The 14198-nt window shown below is 33.6% G+C and overlaps 1 protein-coding gene across 1 annotated transcript; it reads left to right on the top strand.

The window, feature by feature from the left end:
- Positions 1-257: 257 nt before the first annotated feature.
- Positions 258-13467, top strand: LOC148607974 (uncharacterized). The gene is made up of 4 exons (XM_088545071.1): positions 258-415; positions 2105-2269; positions 9680-9832; positions 12231-13467. The coding sequence occupies exons 2-4, from the start codon at positions 2209-2211 to the stop codon at positions 12614-12616; spliced, it is 600 nt and encodes a 199-aa protein (XP_088401197.1). The 5' UTR covers positions 258-415; positions 2105-2208; the 3' UTR covers positions 12617-13467.
- The last annotated feature ends 731 nt before the right edge of the window (positions 13468-14198 follow it).

Below are 14198 nucleotides of genomic sequence, written 5' to 3'. Positions count from 1 at the left end.
ATGCAAAATTTTGATGGATAATAAATCCCCACGTCAGTTCAAGGCGGAATACCGTAAAGATTATTCAAGTACTGTCAGGGGAACTTTTCTTTAGAGTTTTGAAGAAAAATAAACAGAATTGTAAACAACGGCGATAGACTCCAAATAATGGCAATAAGTCACATGGGGCCAGGTGAGCTTAGTGGTTTGATAATAAGAATCGGGAATTTCACATCAAAATTAAGCTTATAAAACCTATTATAATTATATATTTAGTTACCTGACAATGAAAACAAAACACTTTCAGGGTCTGCTACATTGTTTTTCTGTTTATTGCAGGTTTTTCAGCACCGGGAGAATGGTGCAATCAATTTCCTTAGTGGTTGGAAAGATTACAAGACTGGATTTAGAGACATTGGACATGAATTCTGGCTCGGTGTGTTTCATGTATTTGTACACATTTTTATAATATATTATTACATTATAAAATTATGACATGCATGTCAAAACCCCACTGATCTGACAATAAAATATTACTCAAGGATGCTTTCTCTATTGAAAAGACCATTATTTGATCTCTGCACTATTGGATTTGCTCAGAAGTTTTTTTCAATTTTTAGATAGAGTTATCTGCCCTTGAATTGTTCATTTTCAGTGCATTTCAATGAAATTGTAACGCAATGGTCCAGTATCATATAGAAAATCTTGCCTGTTTTCCTTGATTCAGAAGGTGCAAATAGTCTAATTACATTATCAAAATGATGGGCTTTTTCATACCATATTTCACTTACTGCCTGATTCTTACAGGGACTGACACTTGATATTCATTTGCCGTTATTTATACTATATACTTTATGATATATATGTAGTCTTGGTTGATAAATGCATGTATTACTTTAAAGATTCACTGTAACAATATGATAATTAATTGGAAAGAGTGAATAACAAAAATGTTATCACGAGTGCCAAAGAACGCCTAGATCTAATGAGTGTGCGGAACTTGTTCCGCGCACGAGTTAAATCTTCAAGCGTTCTTGGCACAATAACCAATTGATTATCCTATTTATTATACAGTGAAACTTCTCCAAACCGGCTACCACTGGGACAAGAAAAAATGGCCGGTTTACAGGGGTGGCCGGTTTTGTGAAAAATAGCAATGCATTCTAAGAGCTGTTTCCATTAATGTGTTCTATAACCCTACACCTTGTCAGTTGGTCGAGACATGTTTTATGCCTATTCAAAACTTTTGGCCTTTTATTACATTTCAAAGCTTGCATCAATTGTAAATGATTTGACTTTACAAACGGTGCTGCGGACAAAATAATGTTCACGGTTTTGAAACAATGTGTATTCAAGATCAAAGGGCTATTGATGGTAATTAATTATTTGTATTGTTTTCGTAAATTACCTACAACAAAAGTCTAATAATTTCACCCCTATGTTGTTTTGGCTTGGGTACAGGTCACATTAAATGACAGTTAAAAGATCGTAAAGATCGTACTATTAAATGACCCCGGTTGCCTGACGTGTGTACACACCAATTAAAAGCAAACAAATGAGAAAATGTAATTTCTGGATTAAATTTGTTGTTTGAACTACTGTCCCCTTCAAGTATCATCTGTCCACTGATGAAATGCTAACCGGTCAGTGAATGAATTATTAATTACGTAATATTACGTAATCATTTACAGTTTTGTTGACACATTTATTACAGGTGAACAATGAAAAAAACCGGCCGATGTACGGTTTTAGGGGGTGACCGGTCTATTGAAGACAAAACACACAGGTTTTAAGGTGTATCGGTCGGGACTTTTGAAAACGGCCGGTTTGAAGGGAAGACCGGTTTTCGGAGGGTCCGGTTTGGAGATTTTCTTCATAATTGATCGACATTTTCATTATGAATTTTAAATTCTGTGATTGGCGGATTGATATCAAAATTGTGACGTTTTTGTCGGGAGAAAGCGCGAGAGTGAAATTGCCGAATTTATTTCACAGTGGGAATTATCGAAATTTATTACACTGAGAACATTTGATAAAACACTGTTATCTATATAATAATAGTAATTATTATGTTCTATGGTGTATCGACAAAATTTACATGTGTTTTTGTGTGCTATAATTTCAGGAAATGAACATATACATACAGTAACCTACCATAAACAGTATCAGTTGTCAATTGTACTGACAGATTACGATGGTAACACAGCGTTGGTCAGATATCGGAAGTTCATGTTCGGATCTGCTGCGACAAAATATAAATTAAACTTAGATGAATACAGTGGTGATGCAGGTTAGTGGACTGTACACGCTCGAATTAATTCGTTTAAATTGCGCAGTCGCGAAAGAGTGTAAAACATATTATACATTCAAATTATCAAAAATTTTCTAGCCTACAATAACATATACACTTTTCTGATATGTAACAACCTGCACACATTTGAGACATGTATCCGTCACAACAAGCGACTGTTTAATTCATATACAATTTAACTGGAACAGAACATGTAGCGTCACGACATACGACTGTTTAATTCATATACAACTTTACTGGAACACAACATGTAGCGTCACGACATACGACTGTTTAATTCATATACAACTTTACTGGAACACAACATATAGCGTCACGACATACGACTGTTTAATTTACTTACAACTTAACTGGACATACGATTGTATAATTCATATACAACTTAACTGGAACACAACATGTAGCCGTCACGACATACGACTGTTTAATTCACATACAACTTTACTGGAACACAACATGTACCCGTCACGACATACGACTGTTTAATTTATATACAACTTAACTGGAACATAACATGTACCCGTCACAACATACGACTGTTTAATTCACATACAACTTAACTGGAACATAACATGTACTCGTCACGACATACGATTGTATAATTCATATACAACTTAACTGGAACATAACATGTACCCGTTACGACACACGACAGTTCCCTTACAAACAAAACCTTCCATACAAGAAGTCACGATGACTTAAGTTGCAAATCAACAAACTTAATATATGGATTAGAATGCAACTTATGTGGTTTAGTATATGTTGGAGAAACGCAAAAACGATTAAACAAAAGAATGTGCGGTCATCGTTCGGGAATTAACACCACCAAATTCCCGACAGTTTATCAACACTTTAATCAACAAGATCATTCAATCCTCTCCATGAAAGTTCGTATTTTAGAAAAAAAAAATTACCATCCTACGAACAGTCCCGTTCTAAGTAAAAACTATCGTAGGGAAAGAGAGGAGTACTGGATACGCAGACTAGGTACTGCAATACCTCACGGATGCAATGACAACATCAAGAGTATAGGAAACCTTACAAGCCAATATAACAATAGCATAAATGTGATGAATTCATTTGACAAAACTCCAAGACCTGAAAGGACTCATGGCCATCGCCACTATACGTCACCTAAGTTACATGGTGTCTCCATAGATGGTCTCCTTCCTTTCATACAAAAACCTCATGTACTTCATCACATTTGAACCAAACTTTATTCTATACATCTCACTCTACTACACTCCCTTTAAAAAACAGGTCTTGACACTCCTGTTTCAGACCCCACCTCATCATTATACAGACTTATTGCCATCATTTTGGATATTGGTTTCCACAGACTCTTTAAACCAGTTTGTGTGAAAAGTCAAGATGAAGAAAAACGATAATTTCTTCCACTACCGTTTGTCAACAAAGGTATAGATGCAATTAATTTGGCTAACATCCTCCATCACAAAAACGTTACCAACAAAATTTCCCAATATTTCAAAGACAAATCCATACCAATTATTTCATATTCCTCCATCACAAAAACGTTACCAACAAAATTTCCCAATATTTCAAAGACAAATCCATACCAATTATTTCATATTCCTCCATCACAAAAACGTTACCAACAAAATTCTCCGATATTTCAAAGACAAAATTTTCAATTATAAAAGGCTATTGCAGAACCTCGAGATTGAGGACTTCAAGGCTAAATCACCTGACTGTTCTTGCAAAACCTCTCCATTCAAATATGGTCCTTCTGGTCACGTCGTTACGGGATATTTAACCATCATCGAAAACGAATCTCTTCGTAATATCCTTTCTGAAGGTCCCAAGTACCGTAATTCCATAAATTGGAATTATAACTTTAAAGTTCTTATGGATGCCGCCGAGGACTATGCAAGAAAATGGATAAAACGAGAACAAGAAGTCATTGATTCTCTGTCAGAGTGGTTAAAGGCCGTGAGGTCTTTAATTTTGAAACGAATGAAAGTTTTAAGTAGGTCAATGAGTGCCAAGGCTACATCAGTTTTTAAAGACCCCGATGTAGCAAAAACATTGTCTACTATACATGACAAATATGTTGTCGCACCAACAGACAAAGCCCAAAACAACATTGTTTTTGTCTTCAAAACCTTTTACATCCAATGTTTCATAGCTGGATCTGCAAAATGTACCACCAAACCTCTTTCAAAACTTTTAACTTTTATACTCACAACTGTCAAAGAGGGTTTGCGGTCCTACCACAACACTTGTTACTCCCGTAGTGGTGTTAATTCAATGTGGATCCTGAACAATTCGAAAGATCTTTTGGAAACAATTAGTTCAAGACCATTATCTGAATATAATAGCATTAAAACCTATGATTTGTCAACACTGTATACTTCTATTCCCCATAGTTAGTTAAAATCCCAACTTAAAAACAATATACATCGTTGTTTTTTCCAAAAAAAATGGTAAACCTAGATACAAATATATAGTTCTTGGTAGAGATTCCTCATACTTTGTAAGAAATAATTCCAAATCATCTTCCAAATATACAGAGGAAGATGTTTACAAAATGATGGAATTTTTAATGGACATCATATTTGTCCAGTGTGGTGGACGTGTTTTTCAACAAACGGTCTGCATTCCAATGGGAACAAATTGTGCTCCTTTACTTGCTGACCTATTCCTTCACTCTTATGAGGCTGACTTTATAGCTGATCTAATCAGAAAGAAAGAATATCGTTTAGCTAGATCCTTTACTCTCAGTTTCCGCTATATAGATGACGTATTATCTTTAAACAATCCTAATTTCTAGGATTTGATACATCGCATCTAACCTGAGATAAAGGATACAACAGACAATGTGAAGTCAGCGTCATATCTTGACCTACACTTAGAAATCGATGGTAAAGGATAACTATTGACCAAACTATGCGACAAACGCGATGATTTTTCATTCCGTATTGTCAACTTACCGGTGCATCTGGTCGAAGCTCTCAGGTTTTGGTGTCTTGAGCTCACTTACTTTTCTTACTTTGTACGCAGACTTTTTGTATCGCACTAGAACTCTAACAAATAGGCTTCTGGAACAGGGTTATGTTGTTACAAGTCATCACTACAGAAGTTCTATGGTCGTCATGATGAATCAAAAGAATGTAATCCAGAAACAAAGACCAGACATGGAAAACAGACATCCGCAACAAAGAACACAAAGTAACTAAAATCATATATACAAAGTAACAAAAGCAAATGAGCAACTCGGACTCCACTAAAAACTTGGAATATGGACCAGGTGCACTGGTAGGATAAGCGTCCTTTGCTTTTCTAGAAACACCCGTCGAGTTGCTCATAAAAAAGTCAAGTTCGTGGTAGGCGGTAAGAGGAAAGGAAAACTATGACGTGTTGAACAGATCAGTTTTCATGGCGCAGATGGACACACCACAAGCCTCTCACTACTTCACACAATCATCAACTAACTAATGATGATTAAACCAACTTTATTTTATTATCTATGTCACGTGGAAATAACCCTTTCATAATTGATAAATATTTATCGTAAGAGCTTTACTACATTAGTTCTTTATTTATTATCTGTGTCATTCAAACGTTAAAAGACACAGCATATTTGCTCAGTCATGTAATTACCAAGAATTATATACAATCCGACTCGCATCTTTCCACTTTAAAGATGTAGTATTTCTGATATGTAGTGGATGCTAGTGTAATAGCCTGTTTTGCTGGAGTGAATAAAAGAATCGAAAATAATTATGCCAGACATCAAAATCCAAGTTCATCACTTTAGTAACGATATTATTTCAATGAATTCCCTATCATATATCCTATACATTCCAACTGAGTGGTTAGGGTTAACTTCAACTAAAATACTTTCTTTTTATTACAATTAGGTTTTCTAATCGCAAATGTGTATTAGTATTCGAATTTCATTTCAATATCCTTTGTTGCTGATATTGTTGGCGGAAATTTTACAAAAATGTAGAAGTTATACATATATGTAAGTACAGATTTAATGTGTGTAATCTAGTGGTTTTTTATGATATCTAACATAATTACAGTTGTTTTTGTTCTATTTAATTGATATAGCACGACAGGAAATAACAAATACATTATTTTTCCCCATTTAAAACCATTCTAACGATGATATTTTCTGGAGATTTTAAATTATAAAGTTTTTTAACAGTACTTCTCGAAAATACTATTACTCGGGATACACAAATAATTTTCAATGATACAGAAAAAAAGTAAACATAGTTCATAGATGAATACCTACTTTTTCTATTTATATTATTGCTTGATTGCAACAGCGTTAATTAGATTATAAAGCTTTCACTATACATTTTTTATTCCTTGGATTATAACCAGAACTTTATAACAAGTAACTGTTGTCGGTTTACTATTTTACAGTAAAAAATGGATTTGAAATACACCATAGCTTTTTCATTGTCGATAGTATTATTGACGAATGCTTATCCGAATAACCATAATAAGATCTCTCTACCACTTCCCGATAGAATGGATGCATCACTGACGGCCAGGATTGATACAAGTGAAATGAATACAGTGATTAAGGACTATATAGACAAAGTTGTAAAGCAACAAGTGCTGGCATCCTTAAACGAAACGAAAATGGAAATTGAGAATGAACTTCAATCGACACTTGAGGGTGAGATAAACTGTCACTATTTATAACACATGATTCACTTCTTAAAGTTAACATATTTGTAACTCACTTTAATTCTCATAGCACAATGAAAATCCAGGATAAAATTGATTACAGCAATGCTTTAATTTGATTTATCACAAACTAATAAATGTGTCGATTTTCTTTCGTTGCGTATCACAGAAAAATATACAAGTATTAATCTTTCTTCAGTCTAAATCTTCGTTCTTTGCCTGTTAAATCGATTTGCCTGTTCGATTTTTTTTTATTTCTGTTAAGGACGCATTATTTCGCTATGGCTCTAAACGCACATTATGAAAAATTGTCTAGCTGACTGTATAAAGCTTCTTGTTTGATTGAGGAAAAACGTTTTTTCTAAATATTTCTTGATTTGAAAAAGCAGTTCAATTTATATATTTAATTCAATTTCTCATTTTATTATTATCTATTATTAATCATTTATCAGTTATCATACATTATATGTAACTTATATGCAAATTAATAAAAAAAATATTCCATGGGAGAACCTGAATAATGTCGACTAAATAACTTTACTTGTATAGCTTACAATAAGATCTGTTTGTTAAATGCTTCTTTTAATTTTTTTCTCGAATACCTTATATTTGAAAATAAGTAAACAAAAATGTTCTACACCAGAAAAATACTAATTATTAAAAACGATTCTAGCCAATGCGCTGAGTTATTAGCATAGTTGGATAGGACAACGTGCGTATCGTTTAAACATCATTGTTAAATGATAATAATGTGTGAAAGAAGCACCTGCACCTCCACACGAATCTATACAAGCAACGTTTCATAGATGGATCTGCAAAATGTACTACCAAACCTCTTTCAAAACTTAACTTCCATACTAACAACTGTCAAAGAGGGTCTGCAGTCCTACCACAACACTTGTTACTCCCGTAGTGGTATTAATTCAATGTGGATCCTGAACAATTCGAAAGATCTTTTGGAGACAATCAGTTCAAGACCATTATCAGAATATAATAGCATTAAAACTATGGTTTTATTTTCAACACTGTATACTTCTATTCTCCATACTCAGTTAAAGTCCCGACTTAAACAAACTGTACATCGTTGTATTCCAAAAAGATGGTACACCTAGATACAAATATGTAGTTCATTGTAGAGATTCCTCATACTTTGGAAGAAATAATTCCAAATCATCTTCCAAATATACAGAGGAAGATGTTTACAAAATGCTGGAATTTTTAATCGACAATATATTTGTCCATTGTGGTGGCCGCGGTTTTCAACAAACGGTCGGCATTCCAATGGGAACAAATCGTGCTCCTCTACTTGCTGACCTATTCCTTCACTCTTATGAGGCTGACTTCATAACTGATCTGATTCGAAAGAAAGAATATCGTTTGGCTAGATCCTTTACTCTCAGTTTCCGCTATATAGATGACGTATTATCTTTAAACAATCCTAATTTCGGGGATTTGATACATTGCATCCAATCTGAGGTAAAGGATACAACAGACACTGTGAAGTCAGTGTCATATCTTGACCTACACTTAGAAATCGATGGTAAATGAAAACTATTGACCAAACTATACGACAAACGCGATGATTTTTCATTCCGTATTGTCAACTTTCCTTTCATCTGTGGCAATATCCCTTCAGCACTTGCGTACGGAGTGTTCATATCACAACTCATACGTTATGCCAGAGGTTGCGGAAACTACGCAGACATTTTGTATCGCGCTAGAATTCTAACAAATAGGCTTTTGGAATAGGGTTATGTTGCTACAAGATTGAATATCACTACAGAAGTTTCATGGTCGGTATCATGAACTCGTAGATCGTTATGGTGTATCCATCTGTGCCATGAAAACTGATTTATCCAACGTGTCATAGTTTTCCTTTCCTCGTTTGTCTACCCTGGACTTGACTTTTTATGTGCAACTCGGCTGGTATTTCTAGCTTACCCTACCGGTGCATCTGGTCGATGCTCTCAGGTTTTAGTGTCTGAGCTCACTTACTTTTCTTACTTTGTATGTATTATTTTAGTTACTTTATGTTTTTGTTGTGTTTGTTTGTTTTCCAAGTCTTGTCTTTGTCCCTTGATTACATTCTTTTGATTTCCGCTAGAACCTTGGTTCCCTTGAATACTTCTGTATTCTATAATTCAAATTAATCAATATATTGTATTAAACTCGCTAAAGTAACTTTGTAACTGTTTTTTCTATTGTTAAGAACAATAAACCTATTGACTATCAACAGTCTTGATGTTTTTGGACTGGAAAATCATTTCGTGTCCTTAAACAAGCACTGCTTACCATATATCTAGTACAATATTTCTAAATGAAACTACAATGTGTTGCCAGTTCTTCCGTACATTCATAATGTGCAGAATTATAGAACAGTAAGCACGTGAATAAACAAATATAAATGTTGATAAAACATTAGTAGAATAAGAAAGCTAGGTTTCAAATAGTGTTGAGGAAGCTCAAAGCACTGAATAGTTTTAGCTGTGAAACCTCATGTGATATACGTTCAAATTTACAAATAAACTGCTCTGTTAGTCTTTGATTTAGAAAAAAGGAACAATTATGTTCTTAAAAAGATTAACATCAGATTCATTATAAACGATATGATAAAACAGATAAAATAATACCTATGTAGAATTGGCAAAAATTTGTTTGAACAAAAATATTTTAGACAACAGAATAAATATTTATGTCATTTGTGCTGTATTTTTATTACAGGGTATGTTACCAATGATAGAAAACACATGACTAACTATAATTTAGAACTATTCGCTAAGTTCAATGATTTGAAGTCGATGGCTGACAAAAATCGTAAGGATATAGAAATGGTTATAAGAGAGAACGAAAAGACGGAAAAGAAATCAAAAACGGGTAAATTTTAATCCACAAAAACTTGAATTCCATATTGGTACATGCACATAATGTAAGTTCAAATGTTTTGCGGCTTTAAAAAAGAAGACTGCAATAAAAACAATAATTATACCAAAGGTAATGGGGTAATCACTGGACAAACAAACACTGAAAACACCAACAGGACAACATTCGAAAAACCAAATGATAAAACGATGAAACATTTGAGAGCAAACAAGTGCACACAGAAATATACACAGGATGAGCCACATTTAAACATAGACCTATGCTGCTCGTTTATGGCCAATTCAAGTAAGTGATATATTTGACAAATGCATTAGTCTTATTGAGCCCTATCGATGTAATGGTAAAGTTGTCGCATTTTTTCGCATAAGATACAATTATGACTGCTTAGTGCATGCGATATCATGTTTTATGGAACACTTAAACGATATATTGACGGAGGTCCATGGCTGAGGTCTGTATCTCTTTTAAGTGTTCCATGAAACATAGTACATGCACCAAGCTGACATAATTGTTTTATTGCATTACCCTGTAGAAATTCCAAGAATGTCCCACTGAGATCACCATTTAATACAAACAAATATTTAGGTATACATTTAATTCGGTCGAGGCCAGTATAACCATTCTTTTTAAAGTATTTGATTGATGACGTCATTTCTTTAAAGTGAGCAAATTTAGGAAAAATATATATTAGTTATTTAACCAATTGAAATTGACTTTAATAATTTTGCTACATATAGCACTTTTATCGTAAACAGCTGAAGTCAGTCGTGCAATATAAAATGTAATCAAAACGTCAAGAGCACAATGTCACAAAATATGGGGGTGTCAGAAATACGCAGAAAACTTAAAAATACGAAATTTTATAATTTCTGTTGTCAATATCAAGATTGAGTTTAAGAGAAGAGAAAGATTTCAGTGTGCCTGCAGTATCCTTAAATTATTTTTTGGAGGTAGATAAAAGTAATTCAATATAGGATATTTATTAATATATAATCAGCTATATAGCGTAAGTTGAAATAAAAATAAACTGTACATAATTCTATTCTGTCTGGTGTAGTAAGTTTTGGATCGAGTCTGTTTCATAACAACGTGGGAAAGATCAGCAAGTAGTTGAACAATTGATGCAAATCAGGATGTCCACTGTCTGTTGAAACATTTATGCACCAACTGTACAAATGTGCTGTCAATCAACCAGTTCGACATATTAATCTTTTCATTATCTGCAAACTTATTGATTTGTAGTCAAAGATCTATATACCAATGTGTAACGTCATAAGACTTTTAACCGATTTAAATGTCTGATAATTTTCTCCAATTAAAAGTTCCAAATCTAGCTCTTGGTTCTTAGAATGCGCCAATGCAATAATGAAACGCAGAGTAATTTCGAGCACTACTTTCGCGATATAAAAATACCGAATCACGTTTTCTTCCGTTTATATAAATATATTAAAGATTATTCATCTATTTATTCATTTGAGTACCTTTTTTAAATTAAGAACAGAAAACTTGACTTGATTCGTTCATTAGTTGAATGAAAATAGAAAAAGGGAAAATAGATGAATACAAGTTCTGTTTATTTGTACTATCGTATCATTTATAACTTTGAAATTAAAGAGACAACTGATACAAAATTCTCTGTTCCATACCTAGACTTAAACTTGTACATTGATGATATAACGTTTTCTTTCAAAATTTTGGAAAAAAAACGTGATGCTTATGACCTTTCAATTGTAAACTTCAAATTTCCCAAGGAAAATATGTCTTACGAACTTGACGCCGCCTATCGAATTTTTCACATTTCGATGACGGACCAAGACACGCTTACCCTTTTTAGACCACATTATTTCTCTCCCGGTATTCTCTGAAAGTTCATTATAAGTGCTATAGTTTTTATGCCCAGTCTTACCTTCGGATTAATATATGTAATTAACATTCTATTATGTTAAATACATTGCGTGTATGCAAATCTTTTCCGTTTCCTGTTTTCATGTTTGGTCACGTACTTGAATTTCGGTGTTTCCGATTCAAACTTCTATATGATGCTTCAATATCCAGATCATGACATTATGCTACTTGTAAGATGTCCCAGACTTTAACCCCCTATACACCGCAAAAAAAACCAAAATAAACAAAATTATAAAACAAAAATAAAATTAAAATCCACAATTATAGATATTATTATTATATGTTGTTTTATATTACCGGCTTGCTCATTTAAATGCTGTACAAAAACCTTTTATGTAGTAGGTAAAAATGTCACTTAGAACTGTTCATAATAAGACAATACGAAAAAAAACATATACAGACTGTTATTGGTATGGTCGTTATACAATCATATAGTTTAAAGTCCATTTTTATCTTTAGGATAAGCTAAAAAAGTTCTGTTTTGTAGTTGCTGTTACTGGATGTGTTACCCAACAGAGAAACGAACCTGCCGGTTATATTATTAAGTTCGATGATATAATCAGTAAAGTAGGTTTTAACGGCGTGTCCAACTTTAAAACTACTGGAAAATTCACAGCAGAGAGTGGCGGTCTTTATTTAATTACAGTAGACATTATGTCTGATACATTCACAGCTGAGGTTGGAATCTTTAAGAATAGCATAATGTTACGAAGTTTGTATTTAACAACTAGTATAAACGAATATTGGTTTACATCATCAGGTAGCATCGCTATCGAACTGTCAAAAGGTGACAGAATTTGGATTAAAACATTAACGTCAATGGAAATACAAGATTCCAAACGTTCTTGTGTCACTGTTATTAAAGTAAAATAAGATGTCGCCATCGTTATTGAGTAACAATCTCTCTGTCTTGTCGTTATTCTCAATCGATGCATACAAAGTGTTGCGCTACATCGCGGTAGTGTAACAATAGAAGTTTGATCAGAGTCCTTTTTTATTTTCTTTGCAATCTTCAGGTATATTCACACTTATTATGTAAATTTCTAGACATGGTAGAAATTGTGATGTGCTAATCAATTTTTTATGTGTACTTGTGGAATTTGTTTGTGTGGTAAACAAGGTTATCTAAGAATCACCATCATATTGTAAAAAGCTTTCTTTTACTTGTTTGCTATGGTACCACAAAATGTATTAAACTTTTCCATCCCGTGTATTTTTAGTTGACGTTGATTTTAGCCTTTTTAACTTTTAAAAACAGAACGTGCATATTTTATGACGTTTTGACGTATATTCAGTACACGAGAATTTCCACAAGCAGTGCGTTCTGTATTGGTATACTAACCATCATTCACTTTTAAAAGTGAAAAAAAAAGAATAAAACATCGCAAAAAAAAATGAAAGAATAGAACATATCAAGCCCATCTACGGTTAGATTTCAATACTCCCTTTAGATGCCTGAGATTTATCTAACAAACTCAGAGGTGTGAGATTCCTTATACATGTATCTCATAAGCTAAATGAGTATAAATAGATAAATAACTATTAAATCTGATATTCTTTAAAATATCTTTCTAACTAGATTGTTCTAAGCCATTAGAAACAAAGACAGGAGAATATATAATGTGTAATGTCCATATTCGTGTACATATTCATTGTAAAATGTGTAACCTATATAAGAAAATGCTACAATTTAAAGCGTGATTTAAAATAAAGAATTGATTCTTTGTTTCTAGAATTTGATTTTCACTCATCTTGTGAAAACTTGGTTTAGTTACTCCTCATTTGCAATCAAACTTTCCACTCCATTTTATCGAGTTACGATGTTGAAACAGGACTATAGGTTATGTAGGTCTCGTCACGTGACTTCGTGGTTTCATGAGAATTGGTCCTCCTCTACCTCATTTAGATGCGCGGAGATTCATCCTGAATATATCCTCCTCGTAGGATTAATCTAGGGCTGTAACTAAGTACACGATGTATGTCTCATTCTGAGACGTTTGTAGAATATTTATATGTTATGACATGTATCGTTAATTTGATCCCCAATCCTACACAATAACACCCGTACTATCATACATCGTGTACTTAGTTACAGCTCTAGATTAATCCTACCAGGAGGAATGACCTTGTCAGCAAAAGCTATACTTTTATATACCATAGCTGGCCGATTGATCTAGGCGCTGGACTTTGTGCAGGCAGTGTTGTCATAGATGTCACAGCGGTACGAGTTCGAGTCCCACGGCGGGAACGACCAAAATTTGCTATGCATTTTGACAGTTCTAACATCGTTGGGAATTTTTCAGACCCTGCTATGCTTACATTATCTTCCCTGTATCAATTTGATCCGATAAGCAGTGTAGCGAATAGAGTCGTCACATTCTGACCTATATATATATAGTTATATATATATAACAATATAGGATTGCATTATTGTATACGAGGGGGGATAGGTCCT

The sequence above is a fragment of the Perna viridis genome, chromosome 9 (assembly GCF_037379345.1).
Source record: "Perna viridis isolate PV_CMFRI_1.1 ecotype Kerala chromosome 9, ASM3737934v1, whole genome shotgun sequence".
In the NCBI taxonomy this organism is placed as follows: Eukaryota; Metazoa; Mollusca; class Bivalvia; order Mytilida; family Mytilidae; genus Perna; species Perna viridis.
The sequence above is the reverse complement of the archived record's forward strand: the minus strand, read 5'-3'. Positions and strand labels throughout refer to the sequence as shown.

Coding starts and splice junctions, on each gene's coding strand:
- LOC148607974 (XM_088545071.1), top strand. CDS start 2,209: ATGTTCGGATCTGCTGCGACAAAATATAAATTAAACTTAGATGAATAC. Junction 2,270..9,679: donor TGAATACAGTGGTGATGCAG/GTTAGTGGACTG, acceptor TTTTTATTACAG/GGTATGTTACCAATGATAGA. Junction 9,833..12,230: donor GGAAAAGAAATCAAAAACGG/GTAAATTTTAAT, acceptor TCTGTTTTGTAG/TTGCTGTTACTGGATGTGTT.